General features: G+C 42.2%; 1 protein-coding gene and 1 long non-coding RNA gene across 3 annotated transcripts in view; one reads left to right on the top strand and one right to left on the bottom strand.

Moving 5' to 3' along the window:
- Positions 1-27,708, top strand: part of LOC130140583 (uncharacterized) — a 41,482-nt gene that overhangs the window by 9,816 nt on the left and 3,958 nt on the right. The window lies entirely within an intron of this gene.
- On the bottom strand, positions 1,781-6,058 carry LOC115693082 (disease resistance protein RPM1-like). 2 transcript variants are annotated; one of them, XM_056320257.1, is made up of 3 exons: positions 3,519-6,058; positions 3,344-3,406; positions 1,781-1,894 (listed from the first exon to the last, which is right to left on the bottom strand). In XM_056320257.1, the coding sequence occupies exons 1-3, from the start codon at positions 5,915-5,917 to the stop codon at positions 1,861-1,863; spliced, it is 2,496 nt and encodes an 831-aa protein (XP_056176232.1). In that variant the 5' UTR covers positions 5,918-6,058; the 3' UTR covers positions 1,781-1,860. The 2 variants fall into 2 exon arrangements, with proteins under 2 accessions (XP_056176232.1, XP_030475911.2); XM_030620051.2 differs by lacking the exons at positions 1,781-1,894; positions 3,344-3,406 and having other exon boundaries at positions 3,518-3,675; positions 3,755-6,058.

Below are 27,708 nucleotides of genomic sequence, written 5' to 3'. Positions count from 1 at the left end.
TAATTGCATGTCATTTTTTGCACGTCATTGCATATAGGTTAGTTTGCATTTTAATAAAGCGCAAACCCTAAAGAACACCTTGAGCACCTTGCTTTGTTAATTAGAAATCATATTAGGATTGTTTGTGTGATTTTCTACTAACAATGCAGATGCTTGCGTGGCTTTAAGGTATGTTATCCTGCTATTTACTGCTTTCTTGGGTGTTAAATTGGTGGTTTGCGCACCCGCATGAACATCTAACATGTTAGTGATTAGGCAATAAAATAGATCCAGACTGCATGCATAAACATTTTTTGAAAAGAAAAGGTACCGAAAGGGCGTTAGACTAGATATAGCGTAATCAAGTCCCCGAGCTTAGAATCTTTGGTTCGTAGGAATAAAACATATCTCCCTATGTTTTATTTAGGTTTCTAATCGACCTACCACAAATAGATTAGTGGCGACTCCAAGCATGAAAACTTTTGCACGTTAAAAAACTTAAACCCTAAGTTGCGAATTGGAAGGGCTTGGGAGGGTCCGAGTTAGGCTTAGTCTTAATAATCCATTAGCCTGAGAAATTTTAGGTCGCGACACATATCACACAACGAACATATCCGGTATTGTCACAGATTAAGTGTCACTTTGCACTTGAGAGTTCTTCGATCGTCTTTCGTACTTGTGTGCGTTCCGAAGGAAAACAGAGAAAACGACGTATTCGAAGGAGTGTGTTTGCTTATGGAAAAATCACGTCAGTTTTTCAAGGAGTGCCTTCTATTATAGATAGGCAAATAACTACCTCGTGGGCCCTTGTGGCTCACGGGCCGGGTTTGGCCCATCTTGGGCGGTCCACCCATTATGTCTTTCAGAATTCAAACTATAGGAAACGCTAGCTGCTTTTGTTAAATTCAGAGTAGGAACATATCAAGTCCGAGATTTTATTGTGTTGAACAACATGCAAGATCTTCGTCTTGAGAGGCAGATGCTCACCAAGCGGTTGCAGAAGAAGCTCACCAGGAAAGATAAAAAGATGCTCTTCCAAACTTAGGGGATCAGTTTGAATTCAAAGCGCAGAAGTTCGCAGTTAGCCCACCAATTGTGGTCTCGCACAAAAGATATGGACAACATGGCCGAGAGTGCCAAAATCGTCACAAAGCTTGTTGGGGTTTTTTTTTTAGCCAAAGGAAGCTTCCAAGGAGATGTTTGGCCTCAACTTCACTCAGCAATCAAGCACAAAATCTCATAGGTGGAAAAGTACTGTGATGTCATTCTTGAGAAGCTTTGTTTTGGGCAGTTCTGCTTTTGCAGAATGGCGATGAAATCGCCCTCCAACTGTCTAAGCTAGTATGGCTTCTTTTTAATCGGTGTTATATTTGTGGTTTAGATGCAGGTCATTGAGCAAAAAGCTCAGTAAATTTACCATGATCAGATGAAGGTTTGCAAGTCCTCTGACCAGTCGAGGAGGCTCTTCAACTTTGGTATTGGCATCTGATTAGTGCTAATCATACTGATATATGACGTTTCTATTTCTTCCATCCTATTATATGTTTTGTCATTTAAAAGCTTGTGGCTGATTAATTTAGTTATTTAGCTCATGACTCGTGGCATGCGCTCATCGATGGTGAGCCCCCACTTTTTTTTTTTTTGTTGATCTTGTGCTTTTCTTACCTCATTAGACCGAGTGTATCTTGCACTAAATGAATATCATCACATCAGTTCATCGCATAATATAAACATTACATGAAATTGTTTCTTCGCACACTTAGAGAGAGAGAGAGAGAGAGAGAGAGAGAGACAGAGAGAGAGAGAGAGAGAGAGGGTGGGTGGGTGGGAGATGCAATAGATACATATGTTAAGCTCCAAGATCATTGTAGTAGCTTGTATTCAAAGAGAAGCCATTGCGTCATTATCGTCATCACTGTAGGAAACAAGAAACCACTAAATAAGTAAGGTTCACACTATTACACATGCACAATTACACATAAGAAATTACCAAAAAAGTTTTAAATTATTGCGATCGTGCCAATTTAGTCATAAACCTTTTAATTATGCCAATTGAGTCCTAAACCTTTTGACAATTTGTCAATTTAATCATTCAAGCCAATTTTGGCCGGAAATTGCTGATGTGCACGTGGTATGTCTGACATGACATGGACAATTTTTATAATTTTTTAAAAAATCAAAATTATTATTCTTTTTTATTCTTTTCTTTCCTTTTTTTTCTTGTCTTTCTTTTTCTTTTTCTTTTTATTTCTCCCTCTACCGGTCGCCGGATCTTGGCGACGGTCGGCAAACGACCACAGGCGAGGGCCAACCTCGTCGGGATTTGGCTAGGTGCAACCTCATCGAGATTTGGCGAGCTCGAGCCTTGCCGGATCTGGCGAGGTGAAGCCTCACCCGAGGCTGGCGAGGCTCGAGCTTGCCGAGATCGGGCGAGACTTGACCTCGTTGACCTCAGGCAAGCTCCAGCCTCGCACGAGGCTGGCCCTCTCTTGTGTCCGGTCACCGGTAGCCGTCAAGGCCCGGCGATCGGTGGAGAAAGAAAGAAAAAGAAAAAGAAAGAAAAGAAGTGAAATTTTAATAAATAATAAATAAAATAGATAAATTGGAAATTCTTTTTAATAAATTATCTACATTAGCATCGGCTATGCCACTTAAAACAATCGTGGCACGTAAGACGATCGACATACACATTAGCAATTTCCGCCCAAAATTGTCCAAAAGGATTAAATTGATAAATTGTCAAAAGGTTTAAAACTCAATTGGTACAATTGAAAGATTTGTTACTGAATTTGTAATACTTTTTTGATAATTTTTGCCTACTACACATGCCTAGAGATTTCCAAATAATACTCCTAAAGGTGGAAAAAAAAAAAGAAACTTTATAGATTTCTTCCTATATGAGAAGCTTCTTTTTTGAAACCAGAATACATAACGTAAACGAGAGGTCTTAATTAGTGTAAATAATACTCCTAAAGGTGAAAGGCTCACTCAACATGCGTAAGCTATGGAGAGTAAGGTCAGTTCCAAAGTTTACTTTTGAATGCAACATTAGATTCCACGAAAGTTGGACGATACTGCCCACGTGATTTTATATTGTGATAAATACTGGAAAACGTATAATAAGGACTCATTTCTATGAGTGATGTGATCGTTTACAGTGTAGAAAAATTGTGATCTTTAGTAGGACTCATTGTAGCTTTCATAGATTCGTAATATATATCGACTTAATCTGATGGAATGAGCGAAGGTAATTCTTATTAGATAAAAATCACAATCTTTCTTTTTAATCACTCATAAGAAATTATCAAGTCTACAAAAACAATTTTCATAAAGAACATGTTTGAGATTTAAAATAGTCCCATACCTGTCGTCCTCATCCGTGGATTCAAGCCTCTTGCTGTCCTTTTCAATCTCTCCTCTTTCTTCCCTGATTTATATAGTTTTTTTTTAAAATAATTATTGAAATTATCAAGTGTATAAAAAAACAATTTCATCATCAGGCGTAAGGAAAGTTTTTGAGATTTAATATTGTCCCATACCCGTCGTCTTCGTCATCGTTCGTAGATTCGGTAGTCTCGGTCTCTTTTTCCACATGCAGATTCGTGGTCCCTCCTTTTTGGTCCTCGAGTTGGCTGACAAGAGCATCGCTTAGGGATATCGCGCTTATATTCTCCAAATCCCGGCACCCGTCGATCCCTGTAACAGTTGTCAACCTCTCGAGGCGCCTAAACTCGAGCAGTATGAGATGCGGCATCGCTCCGTTCATAATAGTCACCTGCACAAGCTTAGGCAGATTCCAAATCTTCAAGATCTTGAGGCTGGGAAACCCATCTTGGACGAACGTCATGCTTTTGCACAGGAAAGAGTTGGCCAAGAGCCTGAGCGTCCGCAGGGTCCTCAGGAGAACCCCCAACTGGTGCATCTCGTCTGCTCTCACCCTGGAACCCGACAGGGTCAAAACCCGGAGCGAGCCAGGCAAGAGCTGTGTCCAGCTGGGCTTGGTGAGTCGGCCCAGCAAGTAGAGCGCCAACAGGTTGTGATGTCTTTCACGCAACGACAGCTTCGGTAACGGGCCTATCGGCGATTTGAGGGGCTTGGCTTTCTTCTTGGGCTTGGCTTGTTTTTCGGGCTTGTCTTTTTTGGAGGGATGGGCTTCTATTGCGGGTTCGGCTCCTTCCACTCGCTCGGCGTCTTTCGCGGGTTGGGCTTCTTCAGCGGGCTTGGCGGCTGTCTTGGCTTTTGTCGCGGGCTTGGCTACTTTCTCGGCTTTTTTCACGGGCTTGGCTTCTTGGATCACCCCAAAGGTTAAGGACTGGAGATTGGTGAGGCCGAAGCTAATCCAACGTGCCACTGTTTCCCCTGCGTCGGCCGAGGAGGGGTCCTTCTCCGAGTGTTGCAAGAAAAGCTTGAGCGTGGTGAGCGTGGTCAAGCTGCTCATGAGGTCCCTCATCAAGTTCTCCTTCACTTCACCGATAACCAGCCCGCTTAAGGTTTGGAGTTGAGTCAAGGCATTGACATTCTTGAGGATCTTCTTCAAGTTGATGTAGAACCAGTTGATATGCAGGTGCCTCAAGTTCCTTGACTTCCAGAAGGAATTCGGCAGCAAAGTGATGTTAGTGTGCTTTATGTCAAGGGTCTCGAGATAGTGCAGATCTGCAACGGCGCTTGGGAGTGAATCCAATACCGTGGATCTCAATCCTAGGTATCTTAGAAGCACCAGCTTGTGGAGCACACCATGTAAGGATGGCTTATACACACCCTCCAAATCGAGCACCCTTAGGTAGCTATACTTAGTCTTGGACATCATCTTCCTAAGATACGTGCTGATGTCTTTGGTGAGCATGCCTCTCCTCTGGTAGAACGACAGGAACGAGCAGACGTGGCCAAGGTTCAAATCGGGGTATTTGTCGCCGCGATTGTCTATGACTATGTTCGTGTGCTCTGCAAGCCATCGAATCGCGGTTCTTTCTCGCAGTTGGGCCACTTGCGGTTGTTGCTGGCTGGTTGGGTCACCTTCTTTCCCGTCTTTCAACTTGCTAGCGGCATGTATATGGAGGACCCCCGTGCTCATTGCGATCGGGCGGAACATGTCATACAGAGAGGTGAGCATTTGGCACGCTTTAGGGGATCCATCCGCCCTCCAGCTCACCACATCGATCACATTCCTATCGGCGAGCTCCAGAATGAACGTCTCTCCCACATCCTCGGGTTGCCTTGTCCTTTCCCTTCCTATGTCGTAATAATGCGAATCCAATAAGCCCTCAGCCAACCACAGCCTCACTAGCCTTCTTGTCGGAATAGGGAATGTTATAGGGAACAAAGCCATATAGATGAAGCACGGTTTTAGATAGTCTGGCAATTTATGGCAACTCAATAATAATACATCTGACAATGTCATCCTAGGACCCTTTTTTGCCAACGCTATGAGGTCATTCTCTCTAGCATTCGGCAGAAACCCGCCGAGTAAAGATATACAGAGCGGCAAGCAACGACACATGTTTAGGATACTTGTCTCCTCCTTTGAGAGTGTCTGATCATTGGATGCTCTATGCAACTTCCAATTGAGCATCTCCTGGCTTTTGTCATTGGGCAAGTTTTCTAGCTTGATCGGGTCTCCGAAGGATGATGTGTAATTCATGTACCTGGCTATAGAGTAGTCCCGAGTTGTGGTATTGACGCGGCCATACGTAGATCTCGGAGTGCTCATCCATAACTCTCCCAAGACATCTCGCCAGTCGGACAGCTGCACGTCATCCAACACTATGAGGAATTTGTTTACCTCGGCCAATTTCCGGAAAAGCTTTGTCTTTATCTCCTTTAATCCCATGTCCTTCAAGTCCCCTTCTGGCTTCTCGACTTGCTTCAGTATCTCCAACAGGAGCTCCCGCTTATCCATGCTGGCCGCGACGTGGATCCAAGCGCGCCGCTCATAGCCCATGTACTTCGCTTGGCTGTACGCCCATCTCGCGAGGAACGTCTTGCCGGTTCCTTGCTCGCCCCAAATCGAAGCCTCTTTGTACGGGCCTATTTTTATCCGCTCCCTTATTACCTTCTTCTGGACCTGGCGACAAAATGAGTGTGGAGGTGTAAGAGAAATGAGGAATTTTGGAATGAGAATTCTGTTCTTCATTGCCACAGAAACGTAACATATATACAAGAAGATACAGCTATCAAACAAACTCCTAATTAGGCTAAACTACTAAAAATACAAGGATCACACAATAAAAAGGAATAAAAGATGTGCACACAAAACTTCCTAAGTAAACGGCCTAAATAAAAGCAGATCACAGCTGCCTTTCCAATACCCCCCTCAAGTTGGAGCATGGGGATCTCGAATGCCCAACTTGCGAAGAATAAAGTTAAATTGATTCTTTCCCAACGCCTTCGTGAAGATATCAGCTGGCTGCATTGAACTACGTACGTAATCTGTTTGAATGTTACCATTAAGTATCTCATTACGAATAAAATGACAGTCCACTTCAATATGCTTGGTACGCTCATGATAGACAGGATTGGCGGCTATATGTAAAGCTGCCTGATTGTCGCAATACAAGTGCATAGGTTGAGAATGTGCCACACCAAGAGAATCCAATAATCCTTTCAACCACTTAAGTTCACAAACTGTAGTAGTCATAGACCTGTATTCCGCTTCAGCGGATGAGAGAGACACTGTCTGTTGCTTCTTAGTCTTCCACGAGATAGGAGATTCTCCCAAAAGAACAAAGTAACCAGTCAAAGATCGTCTCGTCAAAGGACAACTAGCCCAGTCAGAATCGCAGTAAGCAGACAATTTCAGGTCACAATTGGCATGCAACATAATACCCTGACCTGGATTTCCTTTCAGATAACGTAGAACTCTCACAGCTGCCTCCCAATGAGCTTTCTTTGGCCGCTGCATGAACTGTGCAAGAATATGCACATAGTAAGACAATTCAGGTCGAGTTATTGTTAGATAAATAAGCCGACCCACTAGGCGCCTATACTGAGCAGGGTTGTCTACATCATTGCTCTCAGTAAGGGCTAGCTTGTGATTTTGTTCAAGAGGAGTTTTAGCCGGCTTAGAACCCAGTAATCCGACCTCAGAAATCACATCCAATGCATACTTACGTTGACACAAGAAAATACCATCCGAGTTTCTCGCCACTTCAATCCCCAAGAAAAATTTCAGCTTCCCCAAGTCTTTCATATGAAAACAACGACTCAAATAGTTCTTGAACTTTTGCACAGCGGAAATATCATTACCGGAGATAATGAGATCATCAACATAAATAAGCACATTCAATTGAACAGTCCCAACTCAAAAAGTGAACAAGGAGTAATCTGAATATGATTGTTGAAATCCATAAGCTTTCAAAGATGCAGCCAATTTCGCAAACCAACATCTAGGTGCTTGCCGCAAACCGTATAGAGATTTCCGGAGTCTGCATACCTTCCCTGATGATTGAGAGGCAAAGCCAGGTGGCATCTTCATGTAAACCTCTTCCTCTAAATCGCCATGTAAGAAAGCATTTTGAACGTCCATCTGATGAAGTTCCCAATTCTTTGCAGCCGCAACGGCAAGAAAGGTGCGTACGGTGCACATTTTTGCCGTAGGAGCAAAAGTCTCCTGATAATCTATGCCTTCAACTTGATTATTTCCCAGTATCACCAATCGCGCCTTGTATCGTTCAACACTTCCATCAGAATTGTACTTAATTTTATACACCCACTTGCTCCCAATTGCTTTCTTTCCAGGCGGCAAATTTTCGACTGTCCATGTGCCATTATCTTCTAAAGCCTGTATTTCTTTACTCATGGCCTCTCTCCACCGTTCATCTTTAATCGCTTCTGCATAAGAGTTTGGTTCATGTCCTGTAGTAATTGCTGCCAAGAAACACCGGTGTTGCGCAAAAAATTTTTCATAACTCACATAACGTGCTATAGAATAAGGCGTACCTGAGGAATCAGATTGGGTAGATGAGCATGTCGAGGGGCTTATTCTGATGGCGTTTGTCACATAATCTATCAAACGAACAGAAGGTTGCTTGACCCTTTGTCCCCTGCCTAGCTGCTCTTCGACGACTTCACTTCTTTCCACGTCCTCATTGTTTGTGTGGATCAATTCCTCCATTTCATGATTCACTTCATTTTCTCTATCTACACTTTCGGCGACGACTTCACTTCTTTCCACGTCCTCATTGTTTGTGTGGATCAATTCCTCCTTCAAGTCACTTTTTAAATCATCAACTTCATCACCCAACTCCATAACTCTATTTTTAATGAGTTCATCACTTACTGTTTTCTCATTAGCATATGGAAATTCCGTTTCAGCAAACACTACATCTCTTGATACAAAGTATTCATCGGCTTCTAAATCATACAATCTCCACCCTTTCTTTCCCAACGGATAACCAACAAAAATACACCGACGGCTTCTACTAGCAAATTTATCTTTATCCCGATTCTGATTATGCGCATAGCACAAACAACCAAAAATCCGAATATATTTGTAAGAAGGAGGTTGGCCAAAGATAATCTCATATGGGGTTTTACCATTCAATAATATAGATGGAGTCCTGTTAATCAAATACCCAGCTGCGAGTACACATTCTCCCCAAAATTCTATGGGTAAATTTGCTTGGAAACGCAAAGCTCTTGCAACATTAAGGATATGGCGATGCTTTCTTTCCACTCGGCCATTTTGTTGAGGTGTTCCAACACAAGAAGTTTGATGCAATATCCCATGTTCATCAAAATATTCTTTCAAACACAAAAATTCACTTCCGTTATCACTTCTAACGATTTTCACATTTTTCTCAAATTGGCATTTAACCATCGCAACAAATTTCCTAAGAACACATGCCACTTCATTTTTTTCCATTCAGCAAATATATCCACACGGCACGAGAGTAATCATCAACAATTGTCAAGAAATAAATTGCTCCACATGAAGCTGGGACTCTATAAGGTCCCCACAAATCACAATGCATCAATTCAAAACAATCTTTAGCTTTATTGTCACTAGAAAAGAAGATCTCTCTTGTTTGTTTTGCTCTAAAACAAACCTCACAAGTTTTATTGGTTTTCCTAACCATTTTGCCAGCTTTTGGAATTAACTCCACCACCTTCGAAGAAGGATGACCCATTCTTTTATGCCAAAGTTCAAAGGATTCCATATCATCCACCTTGCAAGCATGTACCGAAGTCACTCCCTTGAGAAAGTAAAGCCCCTCGCGTTGCTTACCCGCTCCAATCAGGTTCCTCGAATTTAGGTCTTGTATAGCACATATTTTGTTAGTGAGTTGGATAACCAAATTTGAATCATTAAGAAGTTGTGATACAGAAATCAGATTGCATTTCAAATTGGGCACAAAAAGAACTCGTCGCAATTTCAAGTCTGCTCCAAGCAACATAGTTCCTTCTTTCACTGCCATGGTCTTTTCTCCATCAGGTAATTCGACTGAGCATGGCATAATGTCACGCAATTCTCTCAAAAATGCCAACGTTCCTGTCATATGGTGGGAAGCTCATGTGTCAATAATCCAAGGAAAAATACTCTGCTTACCTATCAACCTCTCATGGGCACCATTCTGATGAGAACTTAACATTCCTAGCAAAGTCGCCCACTGCTCATCATTCAATCCACTAAGACCCTTTCGATCTGAATCCGTCACAACTCCTCGCCCACCATCAACTCCAGTTGCCTGTGAGACGTTGGCACGAGCACCTCCTCCCTTGTTTCGTCCACCTCTATTACCACGCTTTTGACCACTACCTTGTCCAGCAAAGGTTCCACGTGGTCTATTACCCCACCATTCTGGATATCCTATCAGCTGGAAACAACTTTCAGCATCATGTCCCTCTCGGTTGCAATTAGAACAAAACGGGATTTTATCTTTATCCCCCCTTGAATTTTGACCACCTGCCTGGATTGCAAAACTCATGGGATTGCCTCTTTCATCCTTGGTTCATGTCATAGTTCGTACTCGCTCTTGCTGAACAACCATAGCATAGACACGATTCAGATTAGGCAAAGGTTCAGTGCTCAAAATATTAGCGCGCACTGTTCCATATCCTTCTTCATCTAAGCCCATTAAAAACTGATGAACTCTCTCTTCTTCACGCTTTCTTTCCAATACAATGGTAAGATCGCATCTGCAACCTGTACAAACACACACTGGTATCTGATCATAGTTATTTATTTCATCCCACAAGGTTTTGAGTTTACCGAAATAGGACACGATGGGTTGACCATCCTGCCTACAATTGGCCAAATCCGATCTTAGTTGCTGCATCCGTGGACCATTCCCAATCGAAAATCTCTGCTTGATATCCTCCCACAGATCTTTCACATTCTCCATGTGAGAGATAGTCGAGCGAAGTGTCGGTTCAATGGTATTAAACACCCAAGAAACCAACATGGAATTAACCGTCCACCAATCTTCAAGTTCCAGTGAATCATCTGCTGGTTGCTTGACAGATCCATCAATAAAACCATATTTCTTCTTGGCTCGTAATGCAGTTCGCATAGCTCGCGCCCATTCTTCATAATTCTTGCCCTTCAACTGAACTTGGGTAATCAGGTTACTCGGGTTGTCATTCGAATTCAGTGTGTAAGGACTAAAGGTTTTCTTGTCCGCTCCAGAACTCTCCTCATCTTTTTTTCCATCAGCCATGGCTCTGATACCATGTAAGAGAACTGAGGAATTTTGGAATGAGAATTCTGTTCTTCATTGCCACAGAAACGTAACATATATACAAGAAGATACAGCTATCAAACAAACTCCTAATTAGGCTAAACTACTAAAAATACAAGGATCACACAATAAAAAGGAATAAAAGATGTGCACACAAAACTTCCTAAGTAAACGGCCTAAATAAAAGCATATCACAGCTGCCTTTCCAATAGCGCTTGCCGATCCCAGAAACCAGTCAGCTTCGCCAATTTTTTGCCTTGCCATGGAACACTAGCAGGGGAGAAGGAACTAGCAGGTTCCTTTTTCCTCTTGCCCTCGGCCTCCTCCTTCAAGAACTTCTCATCACACAACTCATCCATCTTTTTCACCAGATCGGACAAGTCCCTCCCCAGCTTGTACATGGAGATGAGCACAGCCGGCGGCCTTGTGGCACTGTAGAGGGCCTCGTGCCTCTCGCGGGCCTCTCTGAGATGGAACTTGTCAATGAATTCCTCAGCGTAGTACATGGCTCGGAGGAGCCGCCCAGACCACTCCGTGGGTTTGGACTGTCCGTATTGAGTGGAAAAAAACTCTTGGATCCTGGCCAACTTCTCCTTGGCATCCTTCGCACGAATTTGCATCGATAAGCACTCCACAAACACCGGGTGATGGAGCAAGACATCTAGTTTCTGAGACACCATGGTCACCGCAGCGGCTTCGGCGACCATCGTCCCACTTCTCGTGTCGAAAGCAGCCATGGGTAATCAATATGTTTGTTTCGAGTAAGGTCGTGTGGGTGCGTGTGTGGGTCTATCGGCTTGTTTGCTTGGATTGAATTAATTTGTGAGGACATATTATTCTCTCTCTATGTGTTATATTTCGTCGGTCCGCTCATGATGTGTGTGTCCAAGGGACACCATTTGCTCTAATAAGAGGTGTGTCTGAGAGACACCTTTTGAAGAGGTGCGAGGAGATTTTCATAATGGAAGTTAAGATAACTTCTTCGGAAGATGAACAATAGACAAGAGAAAATTCAGAACTCTCTCTCGACACATTAGGATTCCGTATCTACTTTGAGAAGACAATCGTCATTAACTCTGTGGAACAAGAATACTTTCCTTGTGATTGTATTCGGACAAACGTGTAGTAGATTCATTCATCGTTTGCTGGTGATTTAACGTACGATCCTGGAAATTTTGTTTAGAGTGCATCGAACAGGTTAGTCGATTCTCCCGACACTCGCTTCCAATATTAGTATCAGAGCCTCAGTTATGATCTCTGCCTTGTTTTCCCGTTGATTTTTTCCGCTTGCTGTTTGATATGGAGATCATGATGATGAACTTCATACTGTCTGCATATTCATTGCTCAGGAATTGCAAGATGAATCGGCGAACATGAATTGAAACGAAGAACGGATTTGAATGTTACGGGCGACCGTTCTGTTCAGATGATTTTCGAAAACTTTTTTATCGAGAAAATAATTTTTTTATTATATCAAATTGAAGAACTCGTCGAGAAGAGCAGAACGGTGGGTTGAACGCCGCCGAAAACCACCGGACGCGCCGCCACGGGCGGCCAGAAGCTGCAGCGCGTGGGAGCCACGCGCCCAAAGCGCTGGCACTGCCAGCGCGTGGATGGCACGCACGCGTCGACCAAACGGCGCGTGCTGACGTCATCGATGACGTCAGCAAAACTGTCGGTAACCAACATGCTGACGTCATTGATGACATCATCTCGCCAGCCGACCGACCCCCGGCGATCGACCCGACCGACCCCCGGCGATCGACCCGACCGGAGACCCGACCCGTGACCCGACCCGAGACCCGACCCGACCCGTGACAGATCAATGGTCAGCCGGTCGGACCGATCAACGGTCGAACCGGTTGGACCGGTCGAACAGGCTTCAGAAGCCCGAATTGGGCAGGCGTGTGAGTCATACGCGCCGCGCACTTAGGCGGCACGTATGGGCGCATAGGAGCTCCGATCGAGCTGTGGTTGGTACCGTTGTGTTCGTATTGAAATTCTCTACACTGTGGTATAGTTATATTATATGTTTGAAGCTTTTAAAGGTATAAAAATGCATACGGAACCCTAAATACTTGTATTTTTGGGGTATTATTGCATTTTACTTGTATTTCCCTATGGTTTTGGAAATACAGAAGCTGGCTTACATGTAAATGACCACATAAAGATTATGTAGAGCATGGTTCATTGATGGCATGTTTATATGATTTGACGTGCTTGCAATTTCCTAATTTTGAGCATATTAAAACAATAGCTGGAGATCCTTACGTCATGAATTCCGCTGTTGATTACATTTGTTGCATGAATGTTCTATTTGTTTATTAACATCATGCCATGCTATATGATTGCTAGAAAGGATGTGATTATTGTTTTAGATATTTTTTGTGAATTATTTAGTCTAGTGGGAGTTCGTAGGTTGGTAGAATTAGAAGAAATTCTCACCTAAAACTTAAAATTTGCACAAATTAAATAAGTTAATGATAGTAGAACAATTGTACGCCGAAACTGATTGGGAATATCGTGAACTTTCGTTTTGGTGTCTTTTGTTGAATTATCGTTAATTTAGTTTGTCTTTGCTGCAAATTAAAATGTGTATTTATGTGGAAAATGTGATAGTATTGATTATGCGTTTATTATGTCAATGTGTAGTAGATAGTGATTATGGCTTCGGCATCCAAGACCATTGTGGCTGACCTCAATAAGGGTGAGAAGCTGAACCGTGACAATTATGATATTTGGCACCGAAAAGTTTAATATATCCTTGAGGAGCAAGAGGTTTTGGAAACCCTCAACCACACCATGGATGAACCTGAGCATGGAACTTCTGCTCAACATAAAAGAGATCAAGAAGCTTATCAAGCTTGGAAAAAGAAAAATAGCATTGCTCGCATCACGTTACTAAGCTGTATGCAAGATGATATCATGTGTGAGTTTGAAAGTTATGACAAAGCTCAAGCAATATGGGTTGCCTTAAAAGATAAGTTTGGGGGTACGTCTGCCACTAAGTTGAGGAGACTCACCATCAAATTTGACACGTACTGGAAGCGCTCAAATCTATCGATGAGGCAGCATCTTCGGGAGATGTCAAACATGATACGTGAGCCAAAGTCGGCAGGTCATACCTTAACTGACAAACAGCAAGTTCAGGCTGTTATAAGGTCTCTTCCTGACAGCTGGGAACATATGAAAATCAATATGACGCACAATGAGAATATCGTCACTTTTGACGATATTGCGCGTTATTTGGAATTAGAAGATGAGCGCCTAAAGGCTGCAAAATCCTCTATCCATGCTTATGTTGCTGAATCAGGTTCGGGCAAAGCTTCAGGCTTTAAGCGCAAGAAGAACCATAAATTCAACAACAAAGGAAAAGAGACTGATCATGCACCCAAGAGAGCCAAGACCTTCCGACGCAAGAAGCATGGCGGGAAGAAGGACAAGGCCAAGATGATGTGCTACAATTGTGGCAAATTGGGCCACTTCGCTCGTGAATGCACTGAGCCGAAAAAGGTACCACATTACTCCATCACTTTGAGTAATGTTTTTGTTTCTAGCACTATAATGCTTGTTGAATCTCATCCAATGTGGACTGTAGACTCAGGAGCAACAGACCACGTAGCTAGAGACCGAGGAGCATTTGTGGAGTATCGTCGAATACAGCCTGGAAGAAGATGGATATATGTTGGAAATAACTCAAAAGTTGAAGTGAATGGTATCGGCACATGTAAATTAACCTTTCGTGGTGGTCGAAACCTATTCTTACATGATGTCCTCTATGCTCCAGATATTCGGCAAAACTTGGTCTCTATAGTTGTTCTTCTTAGATTAGGTTATGTTTTTAATTTTCATGGTGATTGTGTTGACATTTTGTTTGGAACAGTTTATTACGGTTCTGGTTATGTATTGAATGGTTTTATGGTGTTAGACATTGACTATGATGTGTACAAAGTTAATGTTGATGGTTGTTTTTCTTTAATTGCATCTTCTAGTAATGTGGAGATTGATGCAAATACTTGGCATGCTAGACTGGGTCACATTGGGTTACAAAGAATGAAACGATTAGCAAGAGAAGGCATTTTGGGGTCACTCGCTAATATTGAACTATCCGTATGTGAACATTGTCTAGCAGGAAAAATAACTAGAAAACCATTTGGTACAGGAACCAGAGCTGAACTTCCATTGCAACTTATACATTCTGACATTTGTGGTCCTTTAAATGTGAGGGCAAGGCATGGAGCCTCATATTTCATCACTTTTATAGATGACTTCATGCGTTTCGGTTATGTTTTTCTGATCTCCCATAAGTCCGAAGCATTGGATTGCTTTAGGCGGTTTATAGCTTTGGTAGAGAATCAGTTGAACAAAACAATAAAGGCATTGAGAACCGATCGCGGACGTGAGTATCTATCTGGGTAATTCAAGGCTCTTTGTGATGAAAAGGGAATTGTAAGACAATTGACTATTCCTGATACTCCGCAACAAAATGGGGTTGCAGAAAGAAGGAATAGAACCCTTTTGGAAATGGTTAGGTCTATGATGGCGCAGGCAAATCTCCCTGTCTCATATTGGGGAGATGCGTTATTGACTGCTGCCTATATACTTAATCGTGTGCCCTCTAAGTCAGTTACTTCCACCCCCTATGAATTGTGGACTGGTAGGAAACCAGACTTAAGTAATCTACGACCTTGGGGATGTGCAGCATATGTTCACGATTCTTCCCATAAATATGGCAAATTAGGCCCTAGAGGGAAGAAGTGTATCTTTATTAGATACTCTGAACACTCCAAAGGGTACGTGTTCATAGGTGAACAAGCTGATGGAAGTGTAACTGAAATGGAGTCACGAGATGTCACGTTCTTGGAGAACGATTTTCCTAGTAGAGGTGAGATCGATAAGAACTTCCAATTACATGAGATGGAAGATCCCGATAACACACCCACTAATGTTATTGAGGGAAATACAGATTTACCTCAACATATAAGACCTAGTGGGAGTGTAGCGTCGCCTGGCGATCTAAATTCTCAAAAAGTTCAGTTGCATAAAAGTAATCGTAAAAGTATTCCCCGTCGTCGATTTGAGATTGAAGGGGAAGCATTTATAATTGCTCCACAAGACGATGCAGAGCCTAAAACAGTTCAAGAGGCTCTCTCATCTCCGGACAAGGAAGAATGGAGAAAAGCTTTGGAAGACGAAATTTAGTCTATAAGGACAAACCATGTCTGGGACTTGGTTGATTTGCCACCCAATCGCAAGGCTATTGGAAACAAATGGATTTTCAAGATTAAGCGAAGGGCGGATGGATCCATTGAAAAGTATAAGGCTCGCATTGTGGCAAAAGGCTATACTCAACAAGAGGGTATATGTAACGCCCCGACCTCGGGGTCATTAACGTGACGTCCCATTCATTGTTATCTTTCTTTACACACAAGCGGAAGCATAATATCGGGACAATCACATTCAAAACAACAGCGGAAATTTAGACAAATGGCATCATGAACAAACCTTATATTTACAGTGCATGAAAACATATTAAATACAGGCCCTTCGGGCCATGGCAAACAACACATATTTTCATAGCGGACTATGGATAGCAAATCTTGACTTGGGTTATCATATACCCACTACGGCTTCTCGCTCCTCGCTTCTTCACCTCCACCCCGGTCCCGTCCGCCTAGCCATCTCACATCCCACCCGTGGCTTTATCTCAGAGCCGGCCCGCCTACACTGCCAAAGCACCGTTGAACCCCCATAAGGATCCAACCCATTCTTCGTTCGCATAGCGATACCACGCCACGTACGGATGAGGCACCAAGTCCGTTAGGCCCTCATCGAACACCACAAGCATCGTGATTCGGCGGTAGGCGTGGTCTTCTCTGACATTTATCACGGTGAGCACTTTGGCTCTCTGCTCCACGGGATTGCCAACGCGGGCTGGGGGAGATGCCATCCTACGGACCTGAAAAAGGAAAACAACGGGGGATGAGTCGAGGAGACTCAGCAAGTGAAAACACTAATATCAAGCGAGGACGAGACAATCATCGTTCACACAAGTCGACTCTTACCGTACCGGCATCGATGGTAATTCAAATAGCAAAGTCATGCTACGAAACCAACAAAAACAAACATCAACCGTGAGTATCACATGTGAACATCGTTATTCGAGAAAGAACGAACAACCATGAAACCAAGAAACGGGCCAAGCAACCCATGTTACAGCGTATCGCAACTTCCTTTCCCGATATTAGGGAATTCACTTACACAACAACTAACAACCCTAGAGAATCGGCTAGACGCGGGTAGGCTCGGGAAATTTCGGGCTTCTTCTTGGCGTGGCCGAGCAAACCGAGGCCTACTAAGGTTAAGTCGTGGGCTCTTGGATAGGAAACGAGATAAAACACGGGCCTGTTCGGGGTTGATTTGGGCGTGGGCTTCTTGGCCCGAAAGTGGGAAAATAAGAAACAAAGGAAAAAGAGAAAGAAGAAGATGAAGTTGGCGTGGAGATGGTGGTGGCGTGAGAGGAGAATGAAGGGGGGGAGATGCCTTGCCTTTTAAAAAGTTCAAAGAACTCCCTAGAAACCCTAGAATGCACCAATAATAGAGAGTCCCTTGGTCAATGTTATGATGGCCTCCATTTAATGCAATTTTATGGCCTAAATTGATGAAGGCCAATGCTTATCTATTCCCTATTGGCTCACTCACTCTCTCTCTCTCTCTCTCTCTTCCTCTTGGCCGAATGGCCTTCTTCGGCCCTTCCTTGGTTCTTACTTGAGTCATTAAAAGGAAGAGATAAGGTGTCATCATGAAAAAGTCTCAAAAGTCTAATGCCATTAATTTAGGCTTCTTAAACAAGCTTCATTCTTGGCCATTCATCTCTAACTTGGGCTTCAAGTTTTGATTTATCTAGAATTATCCATTTCCAAGCTTGCTTCTCTCTCTCGGTTTCCCCCTGGGATGACCTCCAATAAAAGTGTAACATATCTCATTTGAAAGATCATAACGTGTAATTTAAATCACCAGAAGACATCAAGTCTTGATTCCAACGTTCTCATATAGAAATTGACCAATCTTTGAAATCTGACAAAACCGGACAGCTTTGTACTGTTCACGAAATCGGACTTAAAAATATAGTAAATGGACTCCGAAAATTCTCAAATTTGAATATGTCATAAACAAGGTCTTAACAAACATTTTTCATGAGAACAAAAAATCTAAATCTCTCTGTAAACACCATTTTTAGTAGCTCAAATACAGCCTAAAAACAGTTCGCTGGAACAGAATTCTTGTTTCTTAAAGTAAGCTCTGTCCAGAATCCAAATTATCATGAAAAATTCTCAAATTTATATACGTTATAGAACAGGAAGTTCTCAACAACTTTTGTGAAGGAAACTTTTCCAAAATCGGCCCATAAAATCTTGTAGAAAATAATTCAACTGTAAACATCACCGAAATACCCATCCTAGGCAGTTTTACTCGGTCCGAAAATTAGGCCATCGTACCACTCATATTAAGTCCAAGAATTATGAAATTAAAGTATGTAAAACTGCAAGATGTTTGGAACAACTTTCAAGAAGAAAGTGTTTGGAAATTCGGATCACACAAATCGCCCCAAAAATAACAAAACGAAGGGGTACAAAGGATCCAAATCTGGGTTTTCCAAAACAAGAGAAAACAATTTAGTTCTGATTGGAAAACCACCGAACTTAAACCATAGTCATTTCTCAGGGACTGAAATTAAGGATGTTACAATTCTTCCCCTCTAAAAGAATTTCGTCCTCGAAATTTAAAACGTACCTGAGATTTAACTTACCTTTCCTTCCGAAGTGTGACACACCCCTCATTAGTGACACCTTCAGAAAGACATAGTCGCCTACCTGAAACTTAAGCGGTTTCTGGCGCTTGTTAGCCTAATTCCTTTACCGACTTGTTCGTCCTAAGTTTTTCTCACTTATCTGGACAGCATCTAAGGTGAGTTGGACTTAGCTCTGGACCCGTGACCTTCTTTTTCCGACCTCATTGTAACAAATTGGAGTTCTGCAAGCTCGACCGTATAATGCCTCGAATGGTGCCGTCTCGACGCTTTGCTAATAATCGTTATTACAGTTGGATTTCACCTTCCTTTCTGAAGGTAGCCCTGCTTAGCTTTTTCGGAAAACGCCAAAAATTTTCCTTATGGAAAATCTTCTAGCTTTGGCTTCCCACGCTTCCGCTGCGCTACTCTGATTTATCTTTTACCATCCTTAAATATTTCTTATGCTTGCTTGGATCTTTTAGTACATTGAAACGTCGTACATAAATACTATGATAAAACAATATAAGTACAGTTCCAGTCACTCAATTTATCGAGTCTCCGTAATAACATTATTAGAGTTTTCCACTTCCTCTTGAGTAATTGCATAAATCTTTCCTGGAGCTGGAGGACGATTATCATGCGGTGGAACTCCTTTTTGTTGTATCACCTGTGGTTGTTGTGACTACTTCACTTGCTATCGTTGCGGGCAGTCCTTCATGCGGTGGCCTTGTTGACCACAGCCGAAACATGCTCCCGTTTGTTTTGGACACAGAGCATTTCCATGAAACCTTCCGCAAGTATGGCAAGCATTGCCTGCAATGGAAATTGGCTTCTGATTTTTGATCTTCTTGTTGGGAGTGGAGAAACGGTTTTCTCCCGACTTCGGTCTCTTGTCATGATGCTGGTTGGATTGAGATGTCGGATGATAGGGCTTTCCTTGGTTAGTCGCCGTGGCAGCTCGTTCCAGGGACTCTTTCTCTACCAGCTGGGCTCGTTCATACAGCTCGTTGTAATCCTTGAGGTTCAGCCGCACCAACTGTCTCCGGATGTCTGGGTTCAAATCGTCTCGGAATCTTTTTGCCCTTTCCACTAGATCTTCTATAAATTTAAGGGCGTACCTCGACAGTTGAGCGAATCTTGCTTCGTACTGGTCCACCGTCATGTTGTTCTACTAAAGTTGCAAGAATTCCTTCATCTTTCGACCACGAGTACATTCGGAAAAATACTTTCCGTTGAATGCTTCAACGAAGATATTCCAGTTGACAGCAGCATTTTCTGGGAACACAATTTCCTTGGTCGCTTTCCACCAATAGCTGGCATTACCTTGCAGTTGATAGGCTACTAAGGTAACTTTCTCTTCCTCTGAACATCTCAAAAGCTCAAATGCCTTCTGGAGTTCATCGATCCAGGATTCCGCTTCTTCGGGATCTCCAGTTCCAATAAACTTCGGGGGTTGGAGCTTCAGGAATTGCTCGACCAATCCGTGCATCGTACGGCCACCATTTCCATTTCCATTTCCATTTGCTGCCACATTCTCAGCATTAGGCATTCGTTGTTGGGCCTGCTGTCCCAACAGTTCTCCTACGGTCGCCAGAGCCTACAGAATTCCGTCTATTCGGGGGTCTTGATTTGACTTCCCCTTCAAGGTCGAGGTCGCAGCCGGGTTCCGAGCACTCATATTGGTATTCTAAGGGATCTTTCTACAACACAAGAATAGGTCAGTGGTCACCAACAAATATTAGCACACAACCTATTCAACCACAATCAATCATTCACATGCGCAGGGGTGTTTCCTAGCTAACTATCCCAACTTCAGCGTACCTTGTCACTCCAGGTCTTTATTTCCGCTTGGATTTCAGAATTATTCTCCCCCATTCAGTGCATAGTTCGGTTTCTTTCTCTCTTACCCATCATCCTAGAAGCCTGCCAGGAGCCGCACTTTGTTTAGGTCTTCAACCCCGGCGACCACTCTTGTTAGAAGCCGCACCTTGATCATGCCTCATGCCCCGGCGTCCACTTCATAGCCAAGAGCCACTCTTTGATCAGGTTCTACCTCGGCGACCACTCCCCGCCCTCATCGGATAGGGTCCTTTCAAGATTCCACAACCTCTTCTTGACTCAAAACCGAACTTGCACCTACTGGAGGGGAACCTGCTCTGATACCAAATTAGACTGTAACACCCCGACCTCGGGGTCGTTAACATGACGTCCCGTTCATTGTTATCTTTCTTTATACACAAGCGGAAGCATAATATCGAGACAATTACATTCAAAACAACAGCGGAAATTTAGACAAGTAGCATCATGAACAAACCTTATATTTACAGTGCATGAAAACATATTAAATACAGGCCCTTCGGGCCATGGCAAACAACACATATTTTCATAGTGGACTATGAATAGCAAATCTTGACTTGGGTTATCCTATACCCACTACGGCTTCTCGCTCCTCGCTTCTTCACCTCCACCCCGGTCCCGTCCGCCTAGCCATCTCACATCCCACCCGTGGCTTTATCCCGGAGCCGGCCCGCCTACACCGCCAAAGCACTGTTGAACCCCCATAGAGATCCAACCCATTCTTCGTCCGTATAGCGATACCACGCCACGTACGGATGAGGTACCAAGTCCGTTAGGCCCTCATCGAACACCACAAGCGTCGTGATTCGGCGGTAGGCGTGGTCTTCTCTGACATTTATCACGGTGAGCACTTTGGCTCTCTGCTCCACGGGATTGCCAACGCGGGCTGGGGGAGATGTCATCCTACGGACCTGAAAAAGGGAAACAACGGGAGATGAGTCGAGGAGACTCAGCAAGTGAAAACACTAATATCAAGCGAGGACGAGACAATCGTCGTTCACACAAGTCGACTCTTACCGTACCGGCATCGATGGTAATTCAAATAGCAAAGTCATGCTACGAAACCAACAAAAACAAACATCAACCGTGAGTATCACATGTGAACATCGTTATTCGAGAAAGAACGAACAACCATGAAACTAAGAAACGGGCCAAGCAACCCATGTTACAGCGTATCGCAACTTCCTTTCCCGATATTAGGGAATTCACTTACACAACAACTAACAACCCTAGAGAACCGGCTAGACGCGGGTAGGCTCGGGAAATTTCGGGCTTCTTCTTGGCGTGGCCGAGCAAACCGAGGCCTACTAAGGTTAAGTCGTGGGCTCTTGGGTAGGAAACGAGATGAAACACGGGCCGATTCGGGGTTGATTTGGGCGTGGGCTTCTTAGGCCGAAAGTGGGAAAATAAGAAACAAAGGAAAAAGAGAAAGAAGAAGATGAAGTTGGCGTGGAGATGGTGGTGGCGTGAGAGGAGAATGAAGGGGGGGAGATGCCTTGCCTTTTAAAGAGTTCAAAGAACTTCCTAGAAACCCTAGAATGTACCAATAATAAAGAGTCCCTTGGTCAATGTTATGATGGCCTCCATTTAATGCAATTTTATGGCCTAAATTGATGAAGGCCAATGCTTATCTATTCCCTATTGGCTCTCTCTCTCTCTCTCTCTCTCTCTCTCTCTCTCTCTCTCTCTCTCTCTCTCTCTCTCTCTCTCTCTTCGGTCCTTCCTTGGTTCTTACTTGAGTCATTAAAAGGAAGAGATAAGGTGTCATCATGAAAAAATCTCAAAAGTCTAATGCCATTAATTTAGGCTTCTTAAACAAGCTTCATTCTTGGCCATTCATCTCAACAACTTTTGTGAAGGAAACTTTTCCAAAATCGGCCCATAAAATCTTGTAGAAAATAATTCAAGTGTGAACATCACCGAAATACCCATCCTGGGTAGTTTTACTCGGTCCGAAAATCAGGCCATCGTACCACTCATATCAAGTCCAAAAATTCTGAAATTAAAGTATGTAAAACTTCAAGATGTTTGGAACAACTTTCAAGAAGAAAGTGTTTGGAAATTCGGATCACACAAGTCTCCCCAAAAATAACAAAACGAAGGAGTACAAAGGATCCAAAACTAGGTTTTCCAAAACAAGAGAAAACAATTTAGTTCTGATTGGAAAACCACCAAACTTAAACCATAGTCATTTTCCAGGACTGAAATTGAGGATGTTACAGTATAGACTATGAGGAAACTTTTTCACGAGTTGTAAGGTTTGCCTCCATACGCCTTATCCTAGCCATTGTTGTACATTTGGACCTAGAATTACATCAAATGGATGTAAAGACAGCATTTCTCAATGGAGAACTAAATGAAGAAATCTATATGAAACAACCAATAGGTTTCATTGCTGAAGGTCAAGAGCGTAAAGTTTGCAAACTTCATCGCTCAATTTATGGCCTTAAGCAATCGTCTAGACAGTGGTATTTTGGTTTTTATCGAGCCATAACTTCTTTTGGGTTCACGATGATCGAAGAGGATCACTGTGTGAGGATAAATTTATGATTTTATCTCTTTATGTGGACGATATTCTGTTAGCTGGAAATGACAAGGGTTTGGTTATAACCATAAACGAATGGTTGTCTTCTAATTTTAAAATAAAGGACATGGGAGAAGCTGCATATATATTGGGAGTTAAGATTGAAAGAGATCGATCAAAGAAACTCCTTGCTATGTCACAAGAGTATTATATAATGAAGATTCTTGAACGCTTCAATATGCAGCACTGTAATCTCATTGATACCCCTATCATGCAAGGTGAAGGCCTGAGTACTAAGATGTGTCCTAAGACTCCAAAAGAAAAGAAAGAAATGGTAACTGTTCCTTACGCTAGTGCTGTCGGAAGTTTATGATGTGTACTCGACCCGATGTCATGTTGTAGGGTTAGTGAGCCGATATCAATCAAATCCCCATCCAGCACACTGGAAAGCAGTTAAGAGGATCTTGAGATACTTGAAAGGCACTATGGACTATCGACTTTGCTATCAAGGGAGTGATCTACGCTTATTAGGATACTCTAATGCTGATTGGGGAGGAGACCTAGATGAGCGTAAATCGACATATGGATATGTGTTCTTGCTTAATGATAGGGCAATTTCTTGGAATAGCAAGAAACAGACATGCATAGCTTTATGTATGATGGAGGCAGGATTTATTGCATGTTCTGCTGCAGTGCAAGAAGCAGTATGGCTAAAACGTTTCTTGGAAAATTTAGCCATTGTCACTGATGTCCCAGGACCAGTGACAGTATATTGCGATAGTCAAGCAGCCATTGCCTATGTGAAAGATCCTAAGTACCATGGTAGGACGAAGCACATTGACATAAAGAATAATTTCATCATAGATATAATAGTGCAGAAGGAAGTAGTTCTGCAATATATTTCAACCAACAGGATGGTTGCTGATCTATTTACGAAGGCTGTTCCAAGAGACGTGTTCTTGACCCACAGGATGTCTCTAGGATTACGTAGAATGTGATTATGAAATGTAATATTGTTGAGGATCACTGGATTATGTGTGTATATATATTGTACTTGTTTGTTAATGAATTGATGTTTTATCAATTAGTACAATGTTATGAGACCAGCACAAACACACATATATTGTTGAAAGGTATGTCACCAGGCAATGATTGGCTCACTCACACGAGCAATCACCTCAAATACTATAGTAAGCGGGTTGAGATGGGATGATATGTACTATTAATGCTGGAAGAGCAGTTTAGTACATAAAATGATTTAATGTCGCCTTGATCGGAATCAAGATGAGGTATGTTATTTGTATGTGATAAGACCGAACATGATAGTCCCACAATCATGTATGCCTGAAGGTAGCCGGATGCGAGTACTAAATTGGGCGCTGTGGAAAGCGAGCTGATATAGCACTCGAGCTAAACATGAGTACGTGAGAAGCATGTGACTATGTTTAGGCTAAGATTCGTATAGTGGATATGATTAATAAATGACATACGCTCTTATAGAAAGAGAAATCCACTATAGCATGTAATTCATACTACATGTGCTTTATTTGACCAATAAGAGAGATGAGTACAATTATCCCTATTTATTCATCGTGTGAGTCCTTAAGGTAATTTATAATTTACCTTACTTTGTGCCCTATGTTACTTCTGACTATGTTCTCAAAATAGAAGATCAATGTTGCTACTTTAGCATGTTACCGGCGGTCATGAAAAGATATGGCTTCATGGGACGTGTCTAGGAAAGCAGTTGTTCCGAAATGGAGAGAGACATGAGTGCGAAGGAAGACTATTGTTATTTTACATCTATCACATGTGTTTACTGGTCGACCAATTATTTCGCCTTCAATGGCTTTCGGAAATAGTTGTAAATACATGGTGTTTTTTAGAAAAGTCAAGTATAGCCTTTAAGGGATAGGTTTACTTGGACTGATGTAACAAAATATGTCTGGGGCACTGTGAGACATCAATTGTTTATTTATTTTTGGGGTTGTAGCCATTATGTTGTCCCTAATAGGTGCATAATTAGAGCTCCCAAGTGCAGGTGTACTCACTGGTCACACGGCTTTCTTGCCAGTATGAATTGTTTCTAAGGTAGATGAATGTTGAATGCCTTATGTTCTTGATAGAGCATCATCAAGCCCATCATGTGCCAGTGGGAGATGTTATATTTCGTCGGTCCGCCCATAATGTGTGTGTCCAAGGGACACCATTTGCTCTGATAAGAGGTGTGTCTGAGAGACACATTTTGAAGAGGTGCGAGGAGATTTTCTTAATGGAAGTTAAGATAACTTCTTCGGAAGATGAACAATAGACAAGAGAAAATTCAGAACTCTCTCTCGACACATTAGGATTCCGTATCTACTTTAAGAAGACAATCGGCATTAACGTTGTGGAACAAGAATACTTTCCTTGTGATTGTATTCGAACCAACGTGTAGTAGATTCATTCATCGTTTGCTGGTGATTTAACGTATGATCCTGGAAATTTTGTTTGGAGTGCATCGAACAGGTTAGTCGATTCTCCCGACACTCGCTTCCAACACTATGTATATATTCTTCATTTTTATATGCTTTTCTTGGTGTGGTCTATGCTGACTACAACAAGCTTTGTTTGATTCTTTGCTTGTGCGATGTTTCACCAGGAGACGGGGGAGAAAGTATCTGTCGCAATGATTATGACAAAGATAAAACTAATCAAGTGAAATTCTTTGCTTTCAAGATAACAATCTTACAGATCTATCTTAATATTCCTTACTTTGCTCATATTCCTTACTGTCGAACTAGCAGTTGCAGGAATAAGTAAAAGTGGCCTATCAACAATTTAATTAGTGTGATGAAATTCCACCAATCTTAAGAATTTGACACTTTACAAGTACCGGCGTTGCGGGATCAAATGAGAACATTCGTTGGCTTACCTTATCCAATATAGAATACTAAAATCAATTCAAAGAAAATCATTACTTTTCTTCTAAATTTCGGCAATTAAGGACTTGGTTTTCAAATTGCTATAGATATTATATGTTTACAAATTATAGGATTCAATTACATCTCAGGTATCAATTATATCTTCAATACGCTTAACGGAAGAAGTGAAGCGTGTTCTTTGACACGCATTATCAACTTGTCCATATATAAGAACACTTACTCAATGAGAATATGTCTTATAATATCAATATCCACATCATATGTGGTTCTCATATAAAATACGTTACATGGTAGGAATGGTGTGTGGGGGTGTGTGTTCTTTTTATGATTGTGTTTTATATCTTGTTCATTTTTGTGCTTTTCTTCGAACGGGTGCCTCTCCTCCTGATTGATTCTTGACTAAGCCAAATTTTGACCGAGAGACAAGAAAGTATCCGGTGCTTTTGTCATTGGTAGGTTAAATAATTAACAAGCCAATCCAATTTTGCAGGTCAGACTCGAAGATCAGAGAATTAGAGAGGCAACACTAGATTCGGACTTGAAGATGAACCACTCATTTTATTATCTACCACAGCATTTTGTATGTCCACTTACTATGATTATTACTTCTGGTGAATCTTGCATAAACATTCAAATTTTAGAATAGTAAAAAGTTAATAAAGGAATTCATGAGAACCTTCCTTTTTTCTTCCCTCAAGCTAAGCATGTTCCTCGGTCATTCTTTGCTTGGAGATGTCTTATGGTTAATAAGATTCCGTGATCTTGTCTTCCCTTTATCTTTTCAACAGCACGGTTGGAATATCGACATCGTTCCTCAGAGGGATAATGATACAAATAGTCCGTGAATTTAGACTCAATATGTATTGTGGTCTTTAAATTTTTAATTTATTCAATATGATCTCTAAACTTTTGTCCAATATGCAATATGGTCCCTGAATTTTTAATTTGTTCAATATGATGTCCAAACTTTTAATACATATTAGAAGTGAGCAAGATGAACCGACCGAACTAGGAACCACCCGAACCGAACCAGACCGACCAATTCTGGACGGTTCCAGGTTCCTATGTTTGGAACTGGTTCCAGGGTGAGAATCGGGCCGACCCAACCAGACTAAACCAACTATAATTTTTTTTTTAATTTCTTAAGAAACCCAAATCTAATTATAATCTACCTTTCCCAATTCCCACTTTCCCTTCCTACTCCCCTTTCCCTCTCGCCACACCCCTCTCTCGCTCGACGTCGATGCATTTCCCTCTCACCTCACCCCTCGCTCGATGTTGACGGCGCTGGCTGTCACTAGATTCTTAGTCTCAAACAGACAGCCCTTTCCTGATTTCTTACAATCAATAAGTTTTTCTCGCTTGACTTTCTGTTGTCTCTGCTTTTTCTTAGATTTCGATCGCTCGTTTCCGAGATCTGAATGCTTCATTTTTGTCGCTTAGAAGTAGATCGATGTTTTGGCTTCTGGTTTGCATTGTTTTGGTTCCGTCCTTCTGCGCCTCTCTTAATCTTCGCATTACCTTCTTCATTGAGCAATGACGAGGTTTGCATATGGATATTTGCGTAAATTACAGAGTTTGATTGACTCTGCGAGCTGATACTAATTGATTTGGATCATTTAAGCTCCAGATTGTAGTGTAATATTACCTCGGACCTCAAATTTAGTGCTTAGATTACACGCATTATGCTGATTCACAGACTTCTTCAGTTCAGTTTTTCATTTTTTTAAATTCATCTATGTGCTATTTGCGGTTATGTTTTTCTCTAGCAGTGTTATGCAAGTTGTTTGCCTATGACTTGAAAACAGGCTATGCAAGTGTCGTACCATCTTTTATTCGCATTGTACCTCCCTGAGATGGCTCATAAGAGCAGAACCTATCGCTATAAGGCGTCATGTGGAAAAACGCTCTAGTATCAATTTTTCATGCACTGCAGTCACCATGTGATGAATTGCA

The sequence above is a fragment of the Syzygium oleosum genome, unplaced genomic scaffold (assembly GCF_021117445.2).
Source record: "Syzygium oleosum isolate NSW1041296 unplaced genomic scaffold, Sole_v2.1 Sole_v2.20, whole genome shotgun sequence".
Lineage (NCBI taxonomy): Eukaryota > Viridiplantae > Streptophyta > Magnoliopsida > Myrtales > Myrtaceae > Syzygium > Syzygium oleosum.
The sequence above is the reverse complement of the archived record's forward strand: the minus strand, read 5'-3'. Positions and strand labels throughout refer to the sequence as shown.

Excerpts from the sequence above, each read along its gene's own strand:
- LOC115693082 (XM_056320257.1), bottom strand. The coding sequence starts at position 5,917 with ATGGGCTATGAGCGGCGCGCTTGGATCCACGTCGCGGCCAGCATGGAT. Across the intron at positions 3,407-3,518 it reads AACGATGACGAAGACGACGG|GGAAGAAAGAGGAGAGATTG; the intron begins GTATGGGACAAT and ends TATATAAATCAG. Across the intron at positions 1,895-3,343 it reads TCCACGGATGAGGACGACAG|TGATGACGATAATGACGCAA; the intron begins GTATGGGACTAT and ends TGTTTCCTACAG.